At 43.1% G+C, this 21,335-nt stretch overlaps 1 protein-coding gene across 1 annotated transcript in view; it reads left to right on the top strand.

The window, feature by feature from the left end:
• PDE11A (phosphodiesterase 11A) overlaps nt 1-21,335 on the top strand; it is a 572,166-nt gene that overhangs the window by 109,895 nt on the left and 440,936 nt on the right. Inside the window, exon 2 of the mRNA XM_069733206.1 lies at nt 4,861-5,019. Within this exon, the coding sequence (XP_069589307.1) occupies nt 4,861-5,019 (159 nt within the window). The remainder of the gene's footprint in view (nt 1-4,860; nt 5,020-21,335) is intronic.

The following is a 21,335-nucleotide window of genomic DNA, read 5'->3' as shown; positions in this document are numbered from 1 at the left end:
TTTGCATATTTCCCAGAAAAGCATTGCTGCTTAAAACTCTCCTCACCTTGGCATGTCAGGCTTGACATGTCAGTCTCCGCATGGACAAACATTACCTCTTGGATCTCCGCAAGAAGAGACATTACACCTTAGACTCCAGTTATAGGCCTATCACATAGTCATTTCAGATCTCTTGCTTTGCACTGACTGAGGGTCAACACACTGAAACACGTGTATGCAAATAGTGTGTGTGGTTTGGCTCTTATACTAAGTGATGTGGTAAGGCTTGTTAAAAGATCAATATTGACTTTTAGGATTCCACCCACAGCTGTTAAGGCACTTGTCAGCTGTTCAAAACAGCTGTCATGTGCCAGGAAAGATGTGGGCTTAGCGCTGGACCCACAGCACAGGGAGGGATTCTGACATGTGCGTACTATTACACCCAACCTTGGAAAGGGGTTAATAGCCTGTTTTATACAGGCCGACTGTGCTTCTATGCACACAGAACGATCTTTAGAATATTATTTTTCTTGGTAGCACAAGAACTGTTTATACAGGACTATGTGCTGATGAGAAAAATTATTTTTAAGCAAGCCTAAAAAATTAAATCCTCCTTTACAAAAATGTATTTTGCTTATTCATTGGCTGATTGGCAGTCTCACAAACTGTTGTGGCTCCAGTGATGAGTCCTACTTCAGCTTTACCATTCACACAAAAATCATGGGTACTTCTTGTGTCCTCCTTGCTGACCAATGAGTGAAGTGAGAACTTTCAGATCACCACATATTGACTATCATTGATACGCGTGGTTAGGTTTATTGAGAATAAAGTCTAAATTCTCATAGCACTGAAGTATATTTGCTGCCATTGTGCAGTAGCACAACTTTTAGACTTTTTTTTTATGAATTAATAAAGAGTCTTCACTCACATTGTACTCATTGTTAAATTTTTCCATCAGCCCAGGAACATCACCGCAATACACTAGAGCACCGTCTTGAGAAAAGTATGGAAGGAATTACTTTTCTCTGCTAAAAAACAGGTACAAGGAGCTAGCAGATTATTTTCTTTTAGATTAGAGCCTAAAGGTTGAGAAATGTCCCAGTTCCTGACTAAATCATTTAATTCGAGCTGTGAAAAAAGATGTGGCTCTTCGGGACAAGCTTGCCAGTCTTCGTCAGAATCCTGCTCTTTATGTTTTGAGTCAGATGTATCTTCAGGTTTCTCCGAAGGTAAAGTAACAGGTATTCTTCATATATCCTTGGACCTTGAGACCTTTCCTACCCTATTTCTGAATGCATTATAAACTTGCCTTTCTAAAGTCCAATCTTAAAGTCTGAGTCCTTGCTTGTCTTCCTGCTCTTGTAATTTAAAATTTGAGGATAGCATGATCAATGCCTCCTAAATTCCCAGCCACCTTTACTTTCTCAACCATTTCCTCCCTGTTGATAAAAATTAGGTCCAAGATTGCAGATCTTCTTGTTATTTCTTTTACCTTTTGAAAGATAAAGTTGTCAGCAAAAGAAGATAAGAACTTTCTGTACCCATTACTTTTGCCTGAGAGGGATTCCCAACAAATATCTGGAGAGGTAAAATCTCCCATGATCACTATGTCGTACTTATTTGAGAACAGAGACATCTGATGTGAATAGAGTTCATCTATATCTTCAGTCTTTCCAGGTGGTCTATAGTAAACACCTACAATAGTGTCATTTCTGTTCTTCTCTTCTTGTATTCTTACCCAGTTTCTACAGAGCAACCAGTCTCTGAAGCTTGGATCTCTGTGGAGATATACATTTTCCTTACATAGAATGCAACACCTCCTCCCCTTTTGTTAATCGTATTTGAAATAAATGCATTGTAGCCTTCAAGGTTTGTATTCCAATCATGTGTATCATCCCACCAAGTTTCAGTGATGTTTATGACATCATATTTCTCTTCCTGAATTAGGAGATCCTATTCTACTTGTTTCCCCTGCTGTGTGCATTTATATAGACATATTTTAGGCTCTAGTCGGTTTTTCTTGCTCCTCTATTTTCATTCAGAATTTGTTTTTTTGTACTTTATTCCACTTCTAATAGCAGGGTTCTCAAAATAATTCATTAGCTGCATATTTCCCTTCTGATATTGCTCTAGTTCAGTGTTCCCCAACTCCAGTCCTCAAGAGCCACCAACAGGTCACGTTTTCAGGATTTCCATAGTATTGCACAGGTGATGCAATTATCACATCTGCAATACTAAGGAAATCCTGAAAACATGACTTGTTGGTGGCTCTTGAGGACTGGAGTTCACACTGCTCTAGTTTAAAGCTCTCCTGATGAGTGTAGTAAGGCGTCTATCACATATGTGTTTTCCTATTTTCATCAGATGCAAGCCATCTTTAGCAAGGAGTCCATCATACAGGTAATTCACTCCATGGTCAAGAAACCCAAAACGCTGCTCATGACACCATTGACGTAGCCAGTTGTTCAACTGTAGAATCCTGTTCAATCTCCTTGGTCCATGTCCATCCTCTGGGAGGATGGATGAGAAGACATCTTGTGCTCCCAGTTCCTTGACTTTCCGGCCTAGGTCTTCAATGTCTCTGCATATAGTTTCCAAGTCCTTTTTTGCTGCATCATTCATTCCTGTATTAGTAGACTTGGCTAGTCATCTGTAGCAATGAAGAGTCTTGATACCCTATCAGACACATCTTTGATTTGGGCACGTGGAAGACAGCGCACTTCTCGTTAGGTAATATCCGGTTGGCAGATAGCGGCTTTTGTTCCTCACAGTAGGGAATCCCCCATGACCACCACTCTCCTTTTCTTTTCCACCACAGTGCTTCTTTTTCTTCCTTCAGGAGGCTTCTGAATTTCTTCTGGGCTGTTCTTTGTGGGCAAGACACTTTTTTGATGTACATCTTTATACTTGTACTGCGTGAGAGCCTAATATCAGTTCTTCAGCAGTATGGGTGCTGACTGCCTCCTCATTCTTCTTCTTTGGGTCACATTCTTCCATTTCTCTTCTGCAGGTACATTGAAAGGTACATCTGTTTTAATTTTCTGAACAGTTATTTCTACTCTGTCATTAGCTTTTGCAGAAACACTGAAAAGTTCTTCTCTGGCAACATTCTGAAGAGATTTTTCTGCTCTGTCAATGAAATCCTCATCTTTTTTGTTGAGCTGTAGTGTAGCTATTCTCCCTTCAAGACTTTGCACCTTTTCTTCTAACAGAGTTACAAGCTTGCATTTGTGGTACGTAAAGTTAGTCTTTTCTTTTGGCAAGTCTGTACGCATATAGCACACATTGCAGCACACCATCTGGGTAATCTCCTTCTCCATGTTGAACAAAACTCATTTCCGTGGAATCGCCTTAAAGATTTGACGATTTCCTCCAAGCAGCTCGATCCAGCTACACCCAAAGATCCTCAGACTCGCAGCGACTCTTCACTTTTCCCAGAATGCACCATGTGACTTTAGTCTGTGGCGGCTATATCAGAGGACTGGGGACTTTCTTCTACCTGCCAGAATCTTTGGCGTCTCTTTGGATCAGTAGACCTTGCAATGTCATGACGTAGGGGGCGCTTAATAATCAGAAAAGGCAAGCAGGATGCCAGCAGGTAGTAGGACGTTTGCAGGGCCCAATTGCCACTATGGAGCAGCAGCGTGGCTGCTGAACCAGGGTCTCACAAATCATTAAAATTCACCTGTACTCTTATGTCAAACTGATCTGATGGCCACTGACTATACCTATGAAATCAGTTGCAAAATTACAAATGTAATATTCAGATTAACTTCTGCATCATTTTTCATGGTCACCGGTACGCATTAATAGGCACTTACTGTAAATTAATAGAATACAAGGAGTCCTAAAGACCATCGTGTAACTCCAGTGAAAAGCAATTAAAGGGAATCTGTCAGCAGGTTTTTGCTACCTCATCTGAGAGCAGTGTGATGTAGGAAAAGAGAAGGTGAATCCAAACATGTATCACTTAGATTACTGGGTGCATGGCACAATCAGAGTTTTTAGATTTAGCAATGAAGCAGAGCTGAGAAAGCTAGCCCCGCCCACACCAGGCTCTGTATATACATAGTCTATAGACAGTGCGGTGCCTATCACAGGAGGGGCGTGTCGGACCAGCATGCACTCTGCTGTGTCCAAGCAATGATAAGCTCCTGGTGCTAAAACAATCATTGCAAGCAAACAAATCCACAGAGCTTGATAAAAGAGTCATAGCTGACATCGGTGTTTTAACCCTTGCAGCATGCTGTCTTCATAGCAAAAACCTGCTGACAGATTCCCTTTAAGGGCTCACCTATTACATTTGTGCAGTTTAGGCACATTACTAGGAAGCACTTGTAGAAATGGCAGTCGCTGGCAGCTGCTGCACCCCTTTGGTCTGGACTTGTATAAGTACAGCTACAATGTGGAACTAGAGGAGAAGAAAAAAAGGACTCATGAGAACTGCCCTCACCTGTTAGAGAAAAGAAAAAAAGATTGATCACCATACATAGGAAATGAAACCTGTCTTTATCTTCTTGATGGGTGCCGTTCCAACACTGCTGACAGACAGAAAATGCATATCTACGTTGAATAAAAAATCTTCAAACTTTATTACATATTCATCAGACTAAAATCCACTCACATGATGGTTTTGGAAAAAACACTCTGACGCATTTCTGGCGCTGGGTGCACCCTTAGTCATAGATACTCTATGACTCGATGCCACTTGGGTTCTACATTTGCATCCTCTTCCTATTTAATAATACATTTTACTTTTTAATTACAGTAAGCAATTGAGGAAATATGTTTTAAATGTTGTAAAATTGCCGGCTCTTTGTTTTAATACGATCTTGGTATAAGATGGAAATATGTGTTCAATAATATTCTTCTCTCTTGTAGGACAGACGATTCAGTGATGAAATAGACAAACTAACGGGATATAAGACAAAATCTTTGCTGTGTATGCCGATACAGAATAGTGATGGGGAAATTATCGGTGTCGCTCAAGGAATAAACAAGACCCCTGGAGGAGCTCCATTTACCGAGGATGATGAAAAAGTAGGATTGACTTTCAAAAATGTTCTATATATATGTAAATTTAAATATATAAGGTTTAGGAATCTGAACAAATGCTAATGACTGTCAAATAAGCTGAGTTTTAGAGTTTAGTGCAAAGATTTGGAGGACCCTGGGCCACTCGTAACGTTGGTGGTCCATGGCTGCCATCACAGAGCCCTGAGAAACTTCTCCTACTTTGCAGCTTTCACTCTTGATGTTGCGCCGACCCTACTAATCTCTGGGCGCTGCCAAAAAGTGCTGACAATGGATGTGCGTGGAACATTTTTTATGGTTTATCTACTTGAATGTGACTGTAATTTACAGTATGTGGGAAGAACCACGCAGCCCTTACTATGTAGAATAAATAAGCATATGTGAAAAAGGAGCAATCAGCTCACCTTTCCGGGTGCACAGCAAAATTCTCCAGTAATAGCAACAGTCCAATGGATAGCCAGCACTCACATCTTCTTGAAAGAATTGCTTTATTGATCCAGTAGTCTAAAAGGCATAAAAAATGATTGAACACAACAGCACAAAAATTAAAAAGCCAATAAAGAAATATCCACTGCGCTCCCAGGCAACATGTTTCTGACCTACATGGTCCTTTGTCAATCCATAGACAATATCAAAAACTGAGTTCTAAACCATAGTCTATCCAAACATCTTGCAATAGAACATAAAAAGATAGTATGAGCTTAACACTCACTACATTAGAACAGATAAAGGATTAAACTGTACATAAATAGCAAAAAATAATACATCGCGAATCCTACTGGATCGTTAAGTTATCCACATTAGCACCTGAAGGGCTAAATGAAACTAAATGAAGACCAAAGATGTGTTAATCTGCCTTGATGGATTGTCCTAAGAAGTACAGTATTTTTTCTCATTCAAGTAATGTTACGCACATACATTTGTATCCAGATTTTTTATATATATTTTTTATGCATGTATATTTTTGGTAAGAATAAATGTCAAGTTTTTTGGGAATTTTCTAAATGGAATTTGCATTTTCTGCTGCATACAACTACAGTATATATATTCATAGTTTTAAGCTGTGTACAGTATATGTCACCTCCGCTCTCTGTTTAAGTGAGGAGGTTTCTTCTATGTATCACACCTGAAGGAGTCAACCCGACTCCGAAAAGCATTATATGCATAAAGAATCAAGACACTCACATCCATTGTCAGTACTTCTTGGCAGCTCCTGGGGAACCACCTTTTCCTGGTTTACGCACGTCTCTTCCCACCAATGAGTGGGTCAGCGGTCGGAGCAGCAGCCTTTCTAATTTCATGAGTACAGAGTTGTGCTGAGTCACACCCCAGGCAGGTGAGCGAATAATTTATCTTTACTCGCCGTGCTTATTGCTGGGTCTAACACACTTGGAGCACCTATTTTTTCTTTTCCATATTATAAGAAGAGGCTCTGGTAAAATCAGACAGTAGAAGGAGGTTCGCAGGACTCTTGTCTGGTAGCCATAGACTACCGATGTGACTGATGGTGTAGAAGGAGGTTCACAGGACTCTTGTCTGGTAGCCATAGACTACCGATGTGACTGATGGAGTAGAATGAGGTTCACAGGACTCTTGCCTGATAGCCATAGACTACCGATGTGACTGATGGAGTAGAAGGAGGTTCACAGGACTCTTGTCTGGTAGCCATAGACTACCGATGTGACTGATGGAGGAGAAGGAGGTTCACAGGACTCTTGTCTGGTAGCCATAGACTACCGATGTGACTGATGGTGTAGAAGGAGGTTCACAGGTCTCTTGTCTGATAGCCATAGACTACCGATGTGACTGATGGAGTAGAATGAGGTTCACAGGACTCTTGTCTGGTAGCCATAGACTACCGATGTGACTGATGGAGTAGAAGGATGTTCACAGGACTCTAGTCTGGTAGCCATAGACTACCAATGTGACTGATGGAGAAGAAGGATGTTCACAGGGCTCTTGTCTGGTAGCCATAGACTACCGATGTGACTGATGGAGTAGAATGAGGTTCACAGGACTCTTGTCTGGTAGCCATAGACTACCGATGTGACTGATGGAGGAGAATGAGGTTCACAGGACTCTTGTCTGGTAGCCATAGACTACCGATCTGACTGATGGAGTAGAATGAGGTTCACAGGACTCTTGTCTGGTAGCCATAGACTACCGATGTGACTGATGGAGGAGAATGAGGTTCACAGGACTCTTGTCTGGTAGCCATAGACTACCGATCTGACTGATGGAGTAGAATGAGGTTCACAGGAATCTTGTCTGGTAGCCATAGACTACCAATGTGACTGATGGACCAGGGACCTCCAAATCATCTTCCTGTGACTGCAAAAAATGAACCCAACTTTAAATTATTTCTGTAGATAAATATAGTTTCTACAATTTACTACTGTAACTGGAAACATTACAGTCTGCGTCATCTAAGGGACTGGTTGCAGCCAATGTGGCTAATAGAACCAGCTGAAGACAATGTTCCTAAGGAAGTTTCATATATAAATTATTCATTCCTCCATATATTAACAGCAGCGATGTTTTGACCTAAATGGTCTTTTTCAAAACCATACAGGTAGAAAAGTTACTGTTATTATATGGAGGAATAAAGAACTTCTGTATGAAACTTCCTATGGAACGTTATCTTCAGTTGGTTCGGTGGATTTTACATCAAGTGGGTCCCTTGGGTACATTTTGACTATGACACTCCCTTATGCCTTATGTGTTGTGCTGACATGGTTATTTATAAATCTGGCTAATAGAGTCTGCAGAGGTCGCCCCTTTTCTCGTAAACCATTACGTCCCAATTGGGTTTATAGATATACACTTAATAAAACAACCTCTTAAAATTAGTTTTCAGGTCCGTCTTCATACTCTTCGATAATAAAACCTTACTGTGTGTTATTCTCATCACTCTTGCAGCACATTTCAGTAAAAAATGGAAACTCTAGGGTCATTAGTAGAAGAAGTAGACTGATGCTATTGATTCAGAAATGGCTAGGAAGCTTCATGGCATAAGAGCTTCTTGCTCTGGGGAAATGGGCTCATATTTGTTATTTTCTGCTTCGGTATGAGAAAGTATTAGTCAGTGGTCCACAATGACAAAAGTGATTGAATGACAAAGGTAATTGTCCTCGGCGGCATTCCCAGTGTATCTTATTAGTCTGTTGTTAGACTGTTATGGACCGCACCTTCATTATATAGATTGTGAAGTATAATATTGATTCTGTAATGACCGGCCCTGCTGTATTTGTGATATTTTCTAATGATCGAGTGTACCTTGCCATTTATTTGAAGTGTTATGTATGAGACATATATTCACTGACAATGCATGGCGCACACCTGGGAACTAAATATGGAGATTTGAAATCCGCAGCTTTGCAGAGAGGATAAAGTAAAATCATCGTATTTTATTATTTTCCATATTTCACTGTTGTGATGCTCTAGTGTTGATACAAAAATGTATCTATGACTAATGGCCTATGTAATAATGAGTGATTCATAGTGATTTTTTACGTGATTCGGTAATTTAGCTGCCATCACCTCGAAGTAAAGATAAAGCAAATTTGCATGGTTTTCTTAAGGAGAATTGCCAATAAGACTCAATAGTCACCTGAAAGAGGGTTGTCCACCTTTAGGGACTTTTTTTTCCTTACTTAAAAAAGCTGCGTATGGCTAAAATTCATTTAAAGATGAGCAAATAAATTTGAGTGGAATTGAATTCTACGCAAGTTTTACAAAAATCTTAAGTCTCCAAAATACAGATTTTTAGTAATTTGCTTCTGTGCAGATTCAACTAAAAGGATTAACCCCTTCCCGACCCATGACGCCACGTAGGCGTCATGAAAGTCGGTGCCATTCCGACCCATGACGCCTATGCGGCGTCATGGAAAGATCGCGTCCCTGCAGATCGGGTGAAAGGGTTAACTCCCATTTCACCCGATCTGCAGGGACAGGGGGAGTGGTAGTTTAGCCCAGGGGGGGTGGCTTCACCCCCTCGTGGCTACGATCGCTCTGATTGGCTGTTGAAAGTGAAACTGCCAATCAGAGCGATTTGTAATATTTCACCTATTATAACGGGTGAAATATTACAATCCAGCCATGGCCGATGCTGAAATATCATCGGCCATGGCTGGAAATACTAGTGTGCCCCCACCCCACCCCACCGATCGCCCCCCCAGCCCTCCGATCTGGCCGGTACACTGCTCTGGCTCCCCTCCGTCCTGTGCTCCGCTCCCCCCCGTGCTCCAATCACCCCCCCGTGCTCCAATCACCCCCCCTGCACTCCGATCCACCCCCCCCGGTGCTCCGTTCCACCCCCCCGTGCTCCGTCCCAGCCCCCCCGTGCTCCGTTCCACGCCCCCCGTGCTCCGTTCCACCCCTCCCGCACTCCGATTCCCCCCCCCCGTGCTCCGATCCCCCGTGGTCCCCCCCCACCCCGTGGTCCCCCCCACCCCGTGGTCCCCCCCCGCCCCATCATACTTACCGATCCAGCCGGGGTCCCGTCCGTCTTCTCCCTGGGCGCCGCCATCTTCCAAAATGGCGGGCGCATGCGCAGTGCGCCCGCCGAATCTGCCGGCCGGCAGATTCGTTCCAAAGTGCATTTTGATCACTGAGATAGATTATATCTCAGTGATCAAAATAAAAAAAATAATAAATGACCCCCCCCCCTTTGTCACCCCCATAGGTAGGGACAATAAAAAAATAAAGAAATTTTTTTTTTTCCACTAATGTTAGAATATCGTTAGGGTTAGGGTTAGGGTTAGGGCTAGGGGTAGGGGTAGGGTTAGGGGTAGGGGTAGGGTTAGGGGTAGGGGTAGGGTTAGGGTTAGGGGTAGGGTTAGGGTTAGGGGTAGGGTTAGGGCTAGGGCTAGGGTTAGGGTTTCGGTATGTGCACACGTATTCTGGTCCTCTACGGATTTTTCCGCTGCGGATTTGATAAATCCGCAGTGCTAAACCGCTGCGGATTTATGGCGGATTTACCGCGGTTTTTCTGCGCATTTCACTGCGGTTTTACAACAGCGATTTTCTATTTGAGCAGTTGTAAAACCGCTGCGGAATCCGCACAAAGAAGTGACATGCTGCGGAATGTAAACCGCTGCGTTTCCGTGCAGTTTTTCCGCAGCATGGGCACAGCGATTTTTGTTTCCCGTAGGTTTACATTGAACTGTAAACTCATGGGAAACTGCTGCGGATCCACAGCGTTTTCCGCAGCGTGTGCACATACCTTTAGAATTAGGCTATGTGCACACTGTGCGGATTTGGCTGCGGATTGGCCGCTGCGGATTCGCAGCAGTGTTCAATCAGGTTTACAGTACCATGTAAACATATGAAAAACCAAATCCGCTGTGCCCATGGTGCGGAAAATACCGCGCGGAAACGCTGCGTTGTATTTTCCGCAGCATGTCAATTCTTTGTGCGGATTCCGCAGCGTTTTACACCTGTTCCTCAATAGGAATCCGCAGGTGAAATCCGCACAAAAAACACTGGAAATCCGCGGAAAATCCGCAGGTAAAACGCAGTGCCTTTTACCCGCGGATTTTTCAAAAATGGTGCGAAAATATCTCACACGAATCCGCAACGTGGGCACATAGCCTTAGGGTTAGGGTTGGAATTAGGGTTGTGGTTATGGTTAGGGGTGTGTTGGGGTTAGGGTTGTGGTTAGGGGTGTGTTGCGGTTAGGGTTGTGTTTAGGGTTATGGCTACAGTTGGGATTAGGGTTAGGGGTGTGTTGGGGTTAGTGTTGGAGGTAGAATTGAGGGGTTACCACTGTTTAGGCACATCAGGGGTCTCCAAACGCAACATGGCGCCACCATTGATTCCAGCCAATCTCGTATTCAAAAAGTCAAATGGTGCTCCCTCACTTCCGAGCCCTGACGTGTGCCCAAACAGTGGTTTACCCCCACATATGGGGTACCAGCATACTCAGGACAAACTGCGCAACAATTACTGGGGTCCAATTTCTCCTGTTACCCTTGTGAATCAAAAAAAATGCTTGCTAAAACATAATTTTTGAGGAAAGAAAAATGATTTTTTATTTTCACGGCTCTGCGTTGTAAACGTCTGTGAAGCACTTGGGTGTTCAAAGTGCTCACCACATATCTAGATAAGTTCCTTGGGGGGTCTAGTTTCTAAAATGGGGTCACTTGTGGGGGTTTCTACTGTTTAGGCACACCAGGGGCTCTGCAAACGCAACGTGACACCCGCAGACCATTCCATCAAAGTCTGCATTTCAAAAGTCACTACTTCCCTTCTGAGCCCCGACGTGTGCCCAAACAGTGGTTTACCCCCACTCATGGGGTATCAGCGTACTCAGGAGAAACTGGACAACAACTTTTGGGGTCCAATTTCTCCTGTAACCCTTGGGAAAATAAAAAATTCTGGGCTAAATAATTATTTTTGAGGAAAGAAAACGTATTTATTATTTTCACGGCTCTGCATTATAAACTTCTATGAAGCACTTGGGGGTTCAAAGTGCTCACCACACATCTAGATAAGTTCCTTTCGGGGTCTAGTTTCCAAAATGGGGTCACTTGTGGGGGGTTTCTACTGTTTAGGCACATCAGGGGCTCTGCAAACGCAACGTGACGCCCGCAGAGCATTCCATCAAAGTCTGCATTTCAAAACGTCACTACTTCAATTCCAAGCCCCGGCATGTGCCCAAACAGTAGTTTACCCCCACATATGGGGTATCACCGTACTCAGGAGAAACTGGACAACAAATATTGGGGTCAAATTTCTCCTGTTACCCTTGGGAAAATTAAAAAATTCTGGGCTAAATAATTATTTTTGAGGAAAGAAAACGTATTTATTATTTTCACGGCTCTGCATTATAAACTTCTATGAAGCACTTGGGGGTTCAAAGTGCTCACCACACATCTAGATAAGTTCCTTTGGGGGTCTAGTTTCCAAAATGGGGTCACTTGTGGGGGGTTTCTACTGTTAAGCCACATCAGGGGCTCAGCAAACGCAACGTGACGCCCACAGAGCATTCCATCAAAGTCTGCATTTCAAAACGTCACTACTTCACTTCCGAGCCCCGGCATGTCCCCAAACAGTGATTTACCCCCACATATGGGGTATCATCGTACTCAGGAGAAACTGGACAACAACTTTTGGGGTCAAATTTATCCTGTTACCCTTGGGAAAATAAAAAATTGCAGGCTAAAAGATCATTTTTGAGAAAATAATTTTTTTTTTTTATTCATGGCTCTGCGTTATAAACTTCTGTGAAGCACTTGGGGGTTCAAAGTCCTCACCACACATCTAGATTAGTTCCTTTGGGGGTCTAGTTTCCAAAATGGTGTCATTTCTGGGGGATCTCCAATGTTTAGGCACACAGGGGCTCTCCAAACGTGACATGGTGTCCGCTAATGATTGGAGCTAATTTTCCATTTAAAAAGCCAAATGGCGTGCCATCCCTTCCGAGCCCTGCCGTGCGCCCAAACAGTGGTTTACCCCCACATATTGGGTATCTGCGTACTCAGGACAAACAGGACAACAATATTTGGGGTCCAATTTCTCCTATTATCCTTGGCAAAATAGGAAATTCCAGGCTAAAAAATCATTTTTGAGGAAAGAAAAATTATTTTTTATTTTCATGGCTCTGCGTTATAAACTTCTGTGAAGCACCTGGGGGTTTAAAGTGCTCAATATGCATCTAGATAAGTTCCTTGGGGGGTCTAGTTTCCAAAATGGGGTCACTTGTGGGGGAGCTCCAATGTTTAGGCACACAGGGGCTCTCCAAACGCGACATGGTGTCCGCTAACAATTGGAGCTAATTTTCCATTCAAAAAGTCAAATGGCGCGCCTTCCCTTCCGAGCCCTGCCGAGTGCCCAAACAGTGGTTTACCCCCACATATGAGGTATCGACGTACTCGGGAGAAATTGCCCAACAAATTTTATGATCCATTTTACCCTACTGCCCATGTGAAAATGAAAAAATTGAGGCGAAAAGAATTTTTTTGTGAAAAAAAAGTTCTTTTTCATTTTTACAGATCAATTTGTGAAGCACCTGAGGGTTTAAAGTGCTCACTAGGCATCTAAATAAGTTCCTTGGGGGGTCTAGTTTCCAAAATGGGGTCACTTGTGGGGGAGCGCCAATGTTTAGGCACACAGGAGCTCTCCAAACGCGACATGGTGTCCGCTAACGATGGAAATAATTTTTCATTCAAAAAGTCAAATGGCGCTCCTTCCCTTCCGAGCCTTACCATGTGCCCAAACAGTGGTTTACCCCCACATGTGAGGTATTGGTGTACTCAGGAGAAATTGCCCAACACATTTTAGGATCCATTTTATCCTGTTGCCCATGTGAAAATGAAAAAATTGAGGCTAAAAGAATTTTTTTGTGAAAAAAAAGTACTTTTTCATTTTTACGGATTAATTTGTGAAGCACCTGGGGGTTCAAAGTGCTCACTATGCATCTAGATAAGTTCCTTGGGGCGTCTAGTTTCCAAAATGGGGTCACTTGTGGGGGAGCTCCAATTTTTAGGCACACGGGGGCTCTCCAAACGTGACATGGTGTCCGCTAAAGAGTGGAGCCAATTTTTGATTCAAAAAGTCAAATGGCGCTCCTTCCCTTCCAAGCCCTGCCGTGCGCCCAAACAGTGGTTTACCCCCACATATGAGGTATCAGCGTACTCAGGACAAATTGGACAACAACTTTCGTGGTTCAGTTTCTCCTTTTACCATTGGGAAAATAAAAAAATTGTTGCTAAAAGATAATTTTTGTGACTAAAAAGTAAAATGTTCATTTTTTCCTTCCATGTTGCTTCTGCTGCTGTGAAGCACCTGAAGGGTTAATAAACTTCTTGAATGTGGTTTTGAGTACCTTGAGGGGTGCAGTTTTTAGAATGGTGTCACTTTTGGGTATTTTCAGCCATATAGACCCCTCAAACTGACTTCAAATGTGAGGTGGTCCCTAAAAAAAATGGTTTTGTAAATTTCGTTGTAAAAATGACAAATCGTTGGTCAAATTTTAACCCTTATAACTTCCTAACAAAAAAAAATTTTGTTTCCAAAATTGTGCTGATGTAAAGTAAACATGTGGGAAATGTTATTTATTAACTATTTTGTGTCACATATCTCTCTGGTTTAACAGAATAAAAATTCAAAATGTGAAAATTGCGAAATTTTCAAAATTTTCGCCAAATTTCCATTTTTATCACAGATAAACGCAGAATTTATTGACCTAAATTTACCACTAACATGAAGCCCAATATGTCACGAAAAAACAATCTCAGAACCGCTAGGATCCGTTGAAGCGTTCCTGAGTTATTACCTCATAAAGGGACACTGGTCAGAATTGCAAAAAACGGCAAGGTCTTTAAGGTCAAAATAGGCTGGGTCATGAAGGGGTTAAAGAAATAAAAAATTCTTACACTCACTCTACCACTCACCTCTCTGGACCCATCCAGTCTAGTCGCATCTTCTGATCCCTGCTGTTCACGGTGAAATCCCCAGGTATCTCACCGTGAGGTGAGACTTCCAGTTATGATGAGGCAGGGGCGGTTCTGTGCGTGTGCTCGCACGCACATGTCTTGACATCATGATGCTGTAACCTTTTGCCTGCTTGTGCAGAAACATCTCGGGCCTCATCAAAACCGGCAGTTCCAGGGATTTCAGCACACGTGGTGACTGTCAGAAGATGCAATCAGGACCTGATGGGTGATGGTGAGGAGTGGAGGGGCTCGAGAGGTGAGCGGTAAGATGTGTGCAAGGATTTTTTTTAGTTTTTTACATATTGCATTTAATATGCTTTTGCATTTGTGGAGACCCCACATAATAAGGGACATTAAATGTACGGGAAATAACATCTCCACGACTAATACTTCCCAGGAAAAACTATTCGAACAGACAAATTCTATATCCTTCCCTGTCTACACTATCTTTAATGGTTTCTCTTTGTTTGTTTTTACTGCTTTCTTTTTTGATTATGCTTTTTTAGAATCCCCAGTGCATGCTGAAATACGTGCCATCAGGGAACAGAGGCTTTGGTCACTGTGGCAGCCCCTGCCCTCTCCATCAATGATGCTTGTTTCAGGGGCTGGGCTAGTCCGTCTGCAATGTGCACAATGACAGTGCACTCCCTCACCAGCTCAGATCAGTGGTAACAAGCTGGAACCAGAGTGCTCTGTGCGGTGCCAGAATACCTGGCTTGCAGAGACCAGTGCTGCCCCCACAAGTGATTACCACTAAATACAGACGGCAAGATAGATACCTAGCCACTGCAGGTTCCTGTTTCTAATTGGACTTTGTCTCTGGATGGGACTATTGGCCAGGTTGTCTGGCATTCTGCTCCCCTGATGAGTGTCCATGACCGGACATGAAATGCATTGGGAGAACTGTTTAATTGTCCATAATTTGGTGGAGTCCATAGTTAGGGATCACTTGGGGCCTGTCCTTGTTAGGACAGGAGCTGGAACGGGTTCAACAGGGAAGACAGCTCATTTACCCCACACTTAGCCCTTATTCCTATTTATGGACAATGGACCTCCGGCTGAGTATGCTGAGAGGTGACGCATGGTGACCATACGTCCACCATTTCTGGAGAGGCATTCCGCTCTACTATTATTGGTGAGATCCAACCAATTTTTATTGTTTGAGCACTGGTACACATGAGCACTTTTTTTTTAATTTATGTCAGCTGAGTTGTTTTTTATATCTGTTAATTATTAAAAGTTAAGTTTTATGTAGAGGTATCCTCCTAGCTATTTACACTGATGATCCTGAGGGTATACTAATAGTGGTGAATATTTCACTCTATAGCTAAGTATATACGCTGCCCCCACAAGTGACATCACTGTGCGCCAGTAGTCTGTCACGCCACATCTCAGTCAGCGAGAGAGTGCGCTGTCAGTGTGCACATCGCACAGGGACAGAGCAGGGACTAGCCCAGCCCCTGAAACGAGCACCACTGATGACACTTCGTTTCAGGGAGGGGGCAGAAGCTGGGCAGTGACCGCAGGCTGTGCCCCCTGATGATGCTTTGTTTGAGTATCCCAGCATGCACTGGGATTCTCTGAAAAGGGAATAGTAAAAAAAAGAAGCAGTTAGAATGTGTAGTTGGGGAACGATAGGGAATTTTTAAATCAAGTATATTGGAAAATAGTTTCGATTATGGCATCAAATAGATAAGGATATAGGATGAAAAATACTTTGTACTGTATGTTAGAAGACCACCCTTTTAACTCATTCCGCAGCCACCAATAGGCAGTACAAATATTTAAAAAAAAAACAATTGCAAAAATGTTTTTTTTTTTTACACAAATACATGCATTTAAGTAAGGGGAAAAAAAGAATTGTACCCTAGGGTGTGCTTATGACTTGACTTGAATGTGAGATTACCTGCAGTATCTGAGAATGGCAACTGCACTGTGAACGGAGCTGAAAATAAAACGGTGTAGAGCTGATTGTCGAACCTCATCGATCTGATATTGATGACCCATCCTAATGTTAGGTCATCAATATCGTAGTCCTCCACTTCCCCATGTAGGATGAATGAATGACTTCACAGAGGAGTTCAGAACAGCTTTTCATTATCCGCATCCGATATGGATGGTATATTACTTATTGATTAGGGAAATCCTTTTATTATGGGGGTCAGATTTTCAAACACTGAAATATTGTGCAATTCGATTGTAGTAAAACTAAAAAAGTAAAAAATGTTCAGATTTGTCTCCTCTTCCATACTACAAAGCCTTATGGAGAGGGTGCTCGGATACGATCAGCGACGTGTCGTCTCTCCTTGACAACGATTGACGTTTGTGAGACGGAACGTGAACACGCCTGCCGTCATTTCTGATCATTTCAGTGTAAAGTATCTGACAACTACGCAGATCAAGTGCTTACTTGTATTGTTTTACTGAAACAAAAGGCTGCTTTATTTCTGGAGCTAGTATTAGCTGCACATTCATTTATGATATCATATTGCTACTCTTATTGCTATGGAACAACAGATATCGCATTGTGAATTTGTGTATAATACAGACGTAGTGTGCTCGCTGAGAGAAGAAGACTCAAACTATGGCTTCTATTGAAGCTTTTCTTCTATATCATTCCCTAGCTATTAGACTTTTCAAGAATAAATTAATTAAATGGTTCATGGTTAAAAATAAAAAGCAACAATGGTTCTTTTTTTGTATTTTATATTGATGTTGTTTATACTATTTGACAACCCCTTTAATATAAAATCCCTGTTTTAATTCTTATTTCATTAATCAATAATACACCGGAAAATAAGAAACTTTGTAATATATCTTATTGGAGAGAATCTGCTTCTTTCTCCTCCACAAATGATCTCAATACTTTCAGTTCACAGGTACTGTAAAATCTATATTCAGTGTAGACAGATTTTCCCATTACTGAGATAGGAGATGACAGTTGGTGCTTATAAGATTCTATGTAAAAGGGAAGAGCTAGAAGCAAAGCTCCTCCCTCCCTCCTTTCTACATAAAGTGCTATCAGTAGCAGTGGTCCTCTCATATCTCTTCTCCCATCATCCCCATGTCAGCGTCTGACGTCATCGACGGCGACACTGACAGTGGACATGATGATGTCACCACTCGGCGCCCGCTGTTAAGAGAGAGCTCTGAGCTCCACTGGAACAAGGAGGAAGAGAGGTGAGTATTTATTTATTGTTTTTTTTGTTATGAGGGCTGCCTTATACTACAGGGTCTGCCTATGGGGGTGCTGCATTATACTACAGGGTCTGCCTATGGGGGTGCTGCCGTATACTATAGGGTCTGCCTATGGGGTGCTGCCTTATACTACAGAATCTGCCTATGGGGGTGCTGCCTTATACTACAGGGTCTGCCTATGGGGGTACTGCCTTATACTACAGGGTCTGCCTATGGGGGTGCCGCCTTACACTACAGGTTCTGCCTATGGGGGTGCTGCCTTATACTACTGGGTCTGCCTATGGGGTGCTGCCATATAATGCAGAGTCTGCCTATGAGGTGCTACCTTATACTACAGAGTCCGCCTATGGGGTGCTGCCTTATACTACAGGATCTGCCTATGGGGTGCTGCCTTATACTACAGGGTCTGCCTACAGGGGTGCTGCCTTATACTACTGGGTCTGCCTATGGGGTGCTGCCTTATAATGCAGAGTCTGCCTATGGAGTGCTGCCTTATAATGCAGAGTCTGCCTATGGGGTGCTGCCTTATAATGCAGAGTCTGCCTATGGGGTGTTACCTTATACTACAGAGTCTTCCTATGGGGTGCCATCTTAAACTACAGGGTCTGCCTATGGGGGTGCTGCCTTATACTACAGAGTCTGCCTATGGGGGCTGCCTTATGCTATAGAGTCTGCCTATGGGGGAGCATTATACAATATAGAGTAGGCCTATGGAGAGTGCATTATACTAAATGGAGTCCTATGGGGCTGCATTATACAATATTGAGGACTATCTGGTGCATTATACTATATGGAGGCTATCTAGGGGGCCATCATACAGTGTGGAGATTACAGTGAGGGGTCATCTTACAGTGTTGGAACCATCGAACAGTTTGGGGGCTACTAAGGGGTCAGTATACTGTGTGGGTGATACTATACAGTGTGGGGGCATTGTACTGTGTATAAGAGAGCATCATATTTTGTATAAGGGAGCTGTACGGGGGAGACTTGGGACATTATTAAATGTAAAGTGGGCACTTATTGTTATAGGGGAACTCAGGTTACTGTGACTATTAAAGGGGCGCACACAGGGCATTATTACTTTTTAGGGGGCAAAATATGGTCACTGTTTTCTAGGGCACTGGCACCTGGCATTACTGTATTCTAGAGGATTGCTTTAGAATTTAGAAGGCACAGAGAACCATACAGCAGGTGCAGTAATAGTGACATATACGGCAGCAGCGGCTCAGTATTGGGGTGTAAGGTGCAGTAAGGCTACGTTCACATTCACGTCTTTGGACGCAGCGTCGTGGACGTAACACACGACGCACGAAAGACGCAAGTAAAACGCAGGCATTTTTGACGCATGCGTTCAACCTTTTTTTATATATATAGGGTCTTTTCAGTGTCTCTATTTTTTAAGTAAAGAACGCATGCGTCGTACAACGCACAACAACGCAAGTACTTGCGTCTTCTGCGTTGCCAATACACTTCAGTGGAGTTTTTGACGCATCGACGACGCAAATGCAACGCAAGTGCGACGCAAGCGTTTTTATAAAAATTTTGGATGCAGAAAAAATGCAACATGTTTGCCGCGCCCTGCTAGGTGCGTCGAAACGACGCATGCGTCGCGAAACGCACCAAAATGCATGACAACACATGCCTATGCGTCCCCAATGTTAAAGATAGGGATGCATGACGCATGCGTTGTTTTGCGGCGACGACGCTGCGTCCAAAGACGCGAATGTGAACGTAGCCTAATAGGGACACATACAGCAGCAGCGGCTCAGTATTGGGGTATCAGCAGGATGAGGAGTTTGTGCAGGTTGGGAATAGATGATGATGGCTGAAAATATGAGGCGTGAAATGTGTCTTTGTTGTTTTTTCTGCAGCCGAGTTGTGGCTGGAAGAAGTTGTCATGTCGGTCTGGGCCAGATGGAAAAGACGTGAAAAGTGATGACTCCATCCGAAAGAACGTCAGCGTTAAGTCATTATCTGTAACTGTGCTGTGATTACTTGTATGTTCTGTAGGACTGACCATATGGCGGTAATATCAATTATTGGTCTTTATATAGAGATTATTTTCAGTAACATCCATGTCATCTGCTGAGGTTCTCCTCCACTATTAGGGTGCGTCACCGAGTTGTAATCAATGTTACCCGGTTAGGGGACCACTCAGAAACTTTGCCCCCCCTGAACCAAAACCCTAGCTACGCCCCTGCCTACTATGGAATATAATTGTCATTGTCAGAGTATCTTTCAATGTCTGCCCCTCTGCCGCCTACTATCCCAGATGGAGTGGAAGACAAATCCTCCCATCTGTAGCCAGCTGTATATAATTGTAGTACTAAGCAATATGGTGTCTCAGTGGTTAGCACTGCAGCCTTGCAGCGCTGGGGCTCTGGGTTCAAATCCCACCAAGGACAACATCTGCAAGGGGTTTGTATGTTCTCCCCGTGTTTGTGTGGGTTTTGTCCCGATTCTCCGTTTTCCTTCCACATTCCAAAGACACAATAATAGGGAAATTGGGTTGTGAGCCGGAAAGGGGACGCTGATGATAATGTCTGTAAAGCGCTGCGGTATATGATAGCGCTATATAGGAATGCATAATAAATAAATAAATAAATACTCTGAGCTCATTTTTCAGATCTCTGCTTGTAGTTAATGAATAGAAAGAAATTGTATTATGGTAATTCTGTCACTTGTTATCAGAGGACATATTTAGCCAATGTGAGTGATTCTATCATGCGATTAGATGACTTTACAATGCCTAGTAGGAAAGTGACACTTCTCAGCACTGAAATTATCAAAGAAAGCTTTGCAGACTCTGAATCATCAAGGAACGCTAGATGATTGCAGCGTCAGACTATAATACAGTCTGTATTTCTGGATCAGTGAGATATACGGTTCGTCGTCACATTTTTAAAAATAGAACATTGAACTCATTTATGGATTGTGATACCTGGTTTACTAGAGTTTTGTTTTTCTTTATGTCAAATATACGGTAGATGTTCTCGATCCTCTAATGGCAGAACTATATCCAGATCCATCAAACAGATGTACAAGACACATTAAAGGTGATGTCCAGGATACTTTTTTATTGGTGTCGAGGCTTGCAGGTGATGAAAATAACAACTACAGCTGCATTCACGCTCCCCCATTACAGCACCGCCTCTCCACCGCTACTCTGGTCTTTGCTGACAGCCTGTAATGGTGACATCACCGCTGCAGCACATGTAACCACTGCAGCCAATGACTGAGCACAGCAGCTTGTGATTGGCTGCAGGAGTAACATGCACTGTAGATGTGATGTTGCGGCGCCCCAGGGTCCTGGTCGTCGCAGTGGTATTGCTTTCCTCTCTGGGAGAGTGATACTACGTTTGGAGACAAAGAAGGATAACTGCATCCAGGTATCACAAACATGCAACACATTTCTCACTCCAGGCCACCAGGGGGAGCTCACTCCCTATATATATATATATATATATATATATATATACATATAACTGGTAGTCTGTAGGGAAAGTTAGTTAGTTCCAGACCAGAGTCTGAGGAGGATGGAAGGTTAAAGGAGCTGTGCATGCCACAGAGCTACAGCTCCTGGAGAGACACTGAAAGGCAGAACTGTATTGCAGCGAGCGTGAAGGGAGTCGCAGCAAATGAGAGAATACCAGAAGGGGACCAGCCCTGCTCAAGCTGTCTGCTTCT

Source organism: Ranitomeya imitator, chromosome 7 (genome assembly GCF_032444005.1).
Source record: "Ranitomeya imitator isolate aRanImi1 chromosome 7, aRanImi1.pri, whole genome shotgun sequence".
Taxonomy (NCBI): domain Eukaryota; kingdom Metazoa; phylum Chordata; class Amphibia; order Anura; family Dendrobatidae; genus Ranitomeya; species Ranitomeya imitator.
This window is presented reverse-complemented; position numbering and strand designations above follow the sequence as displayed.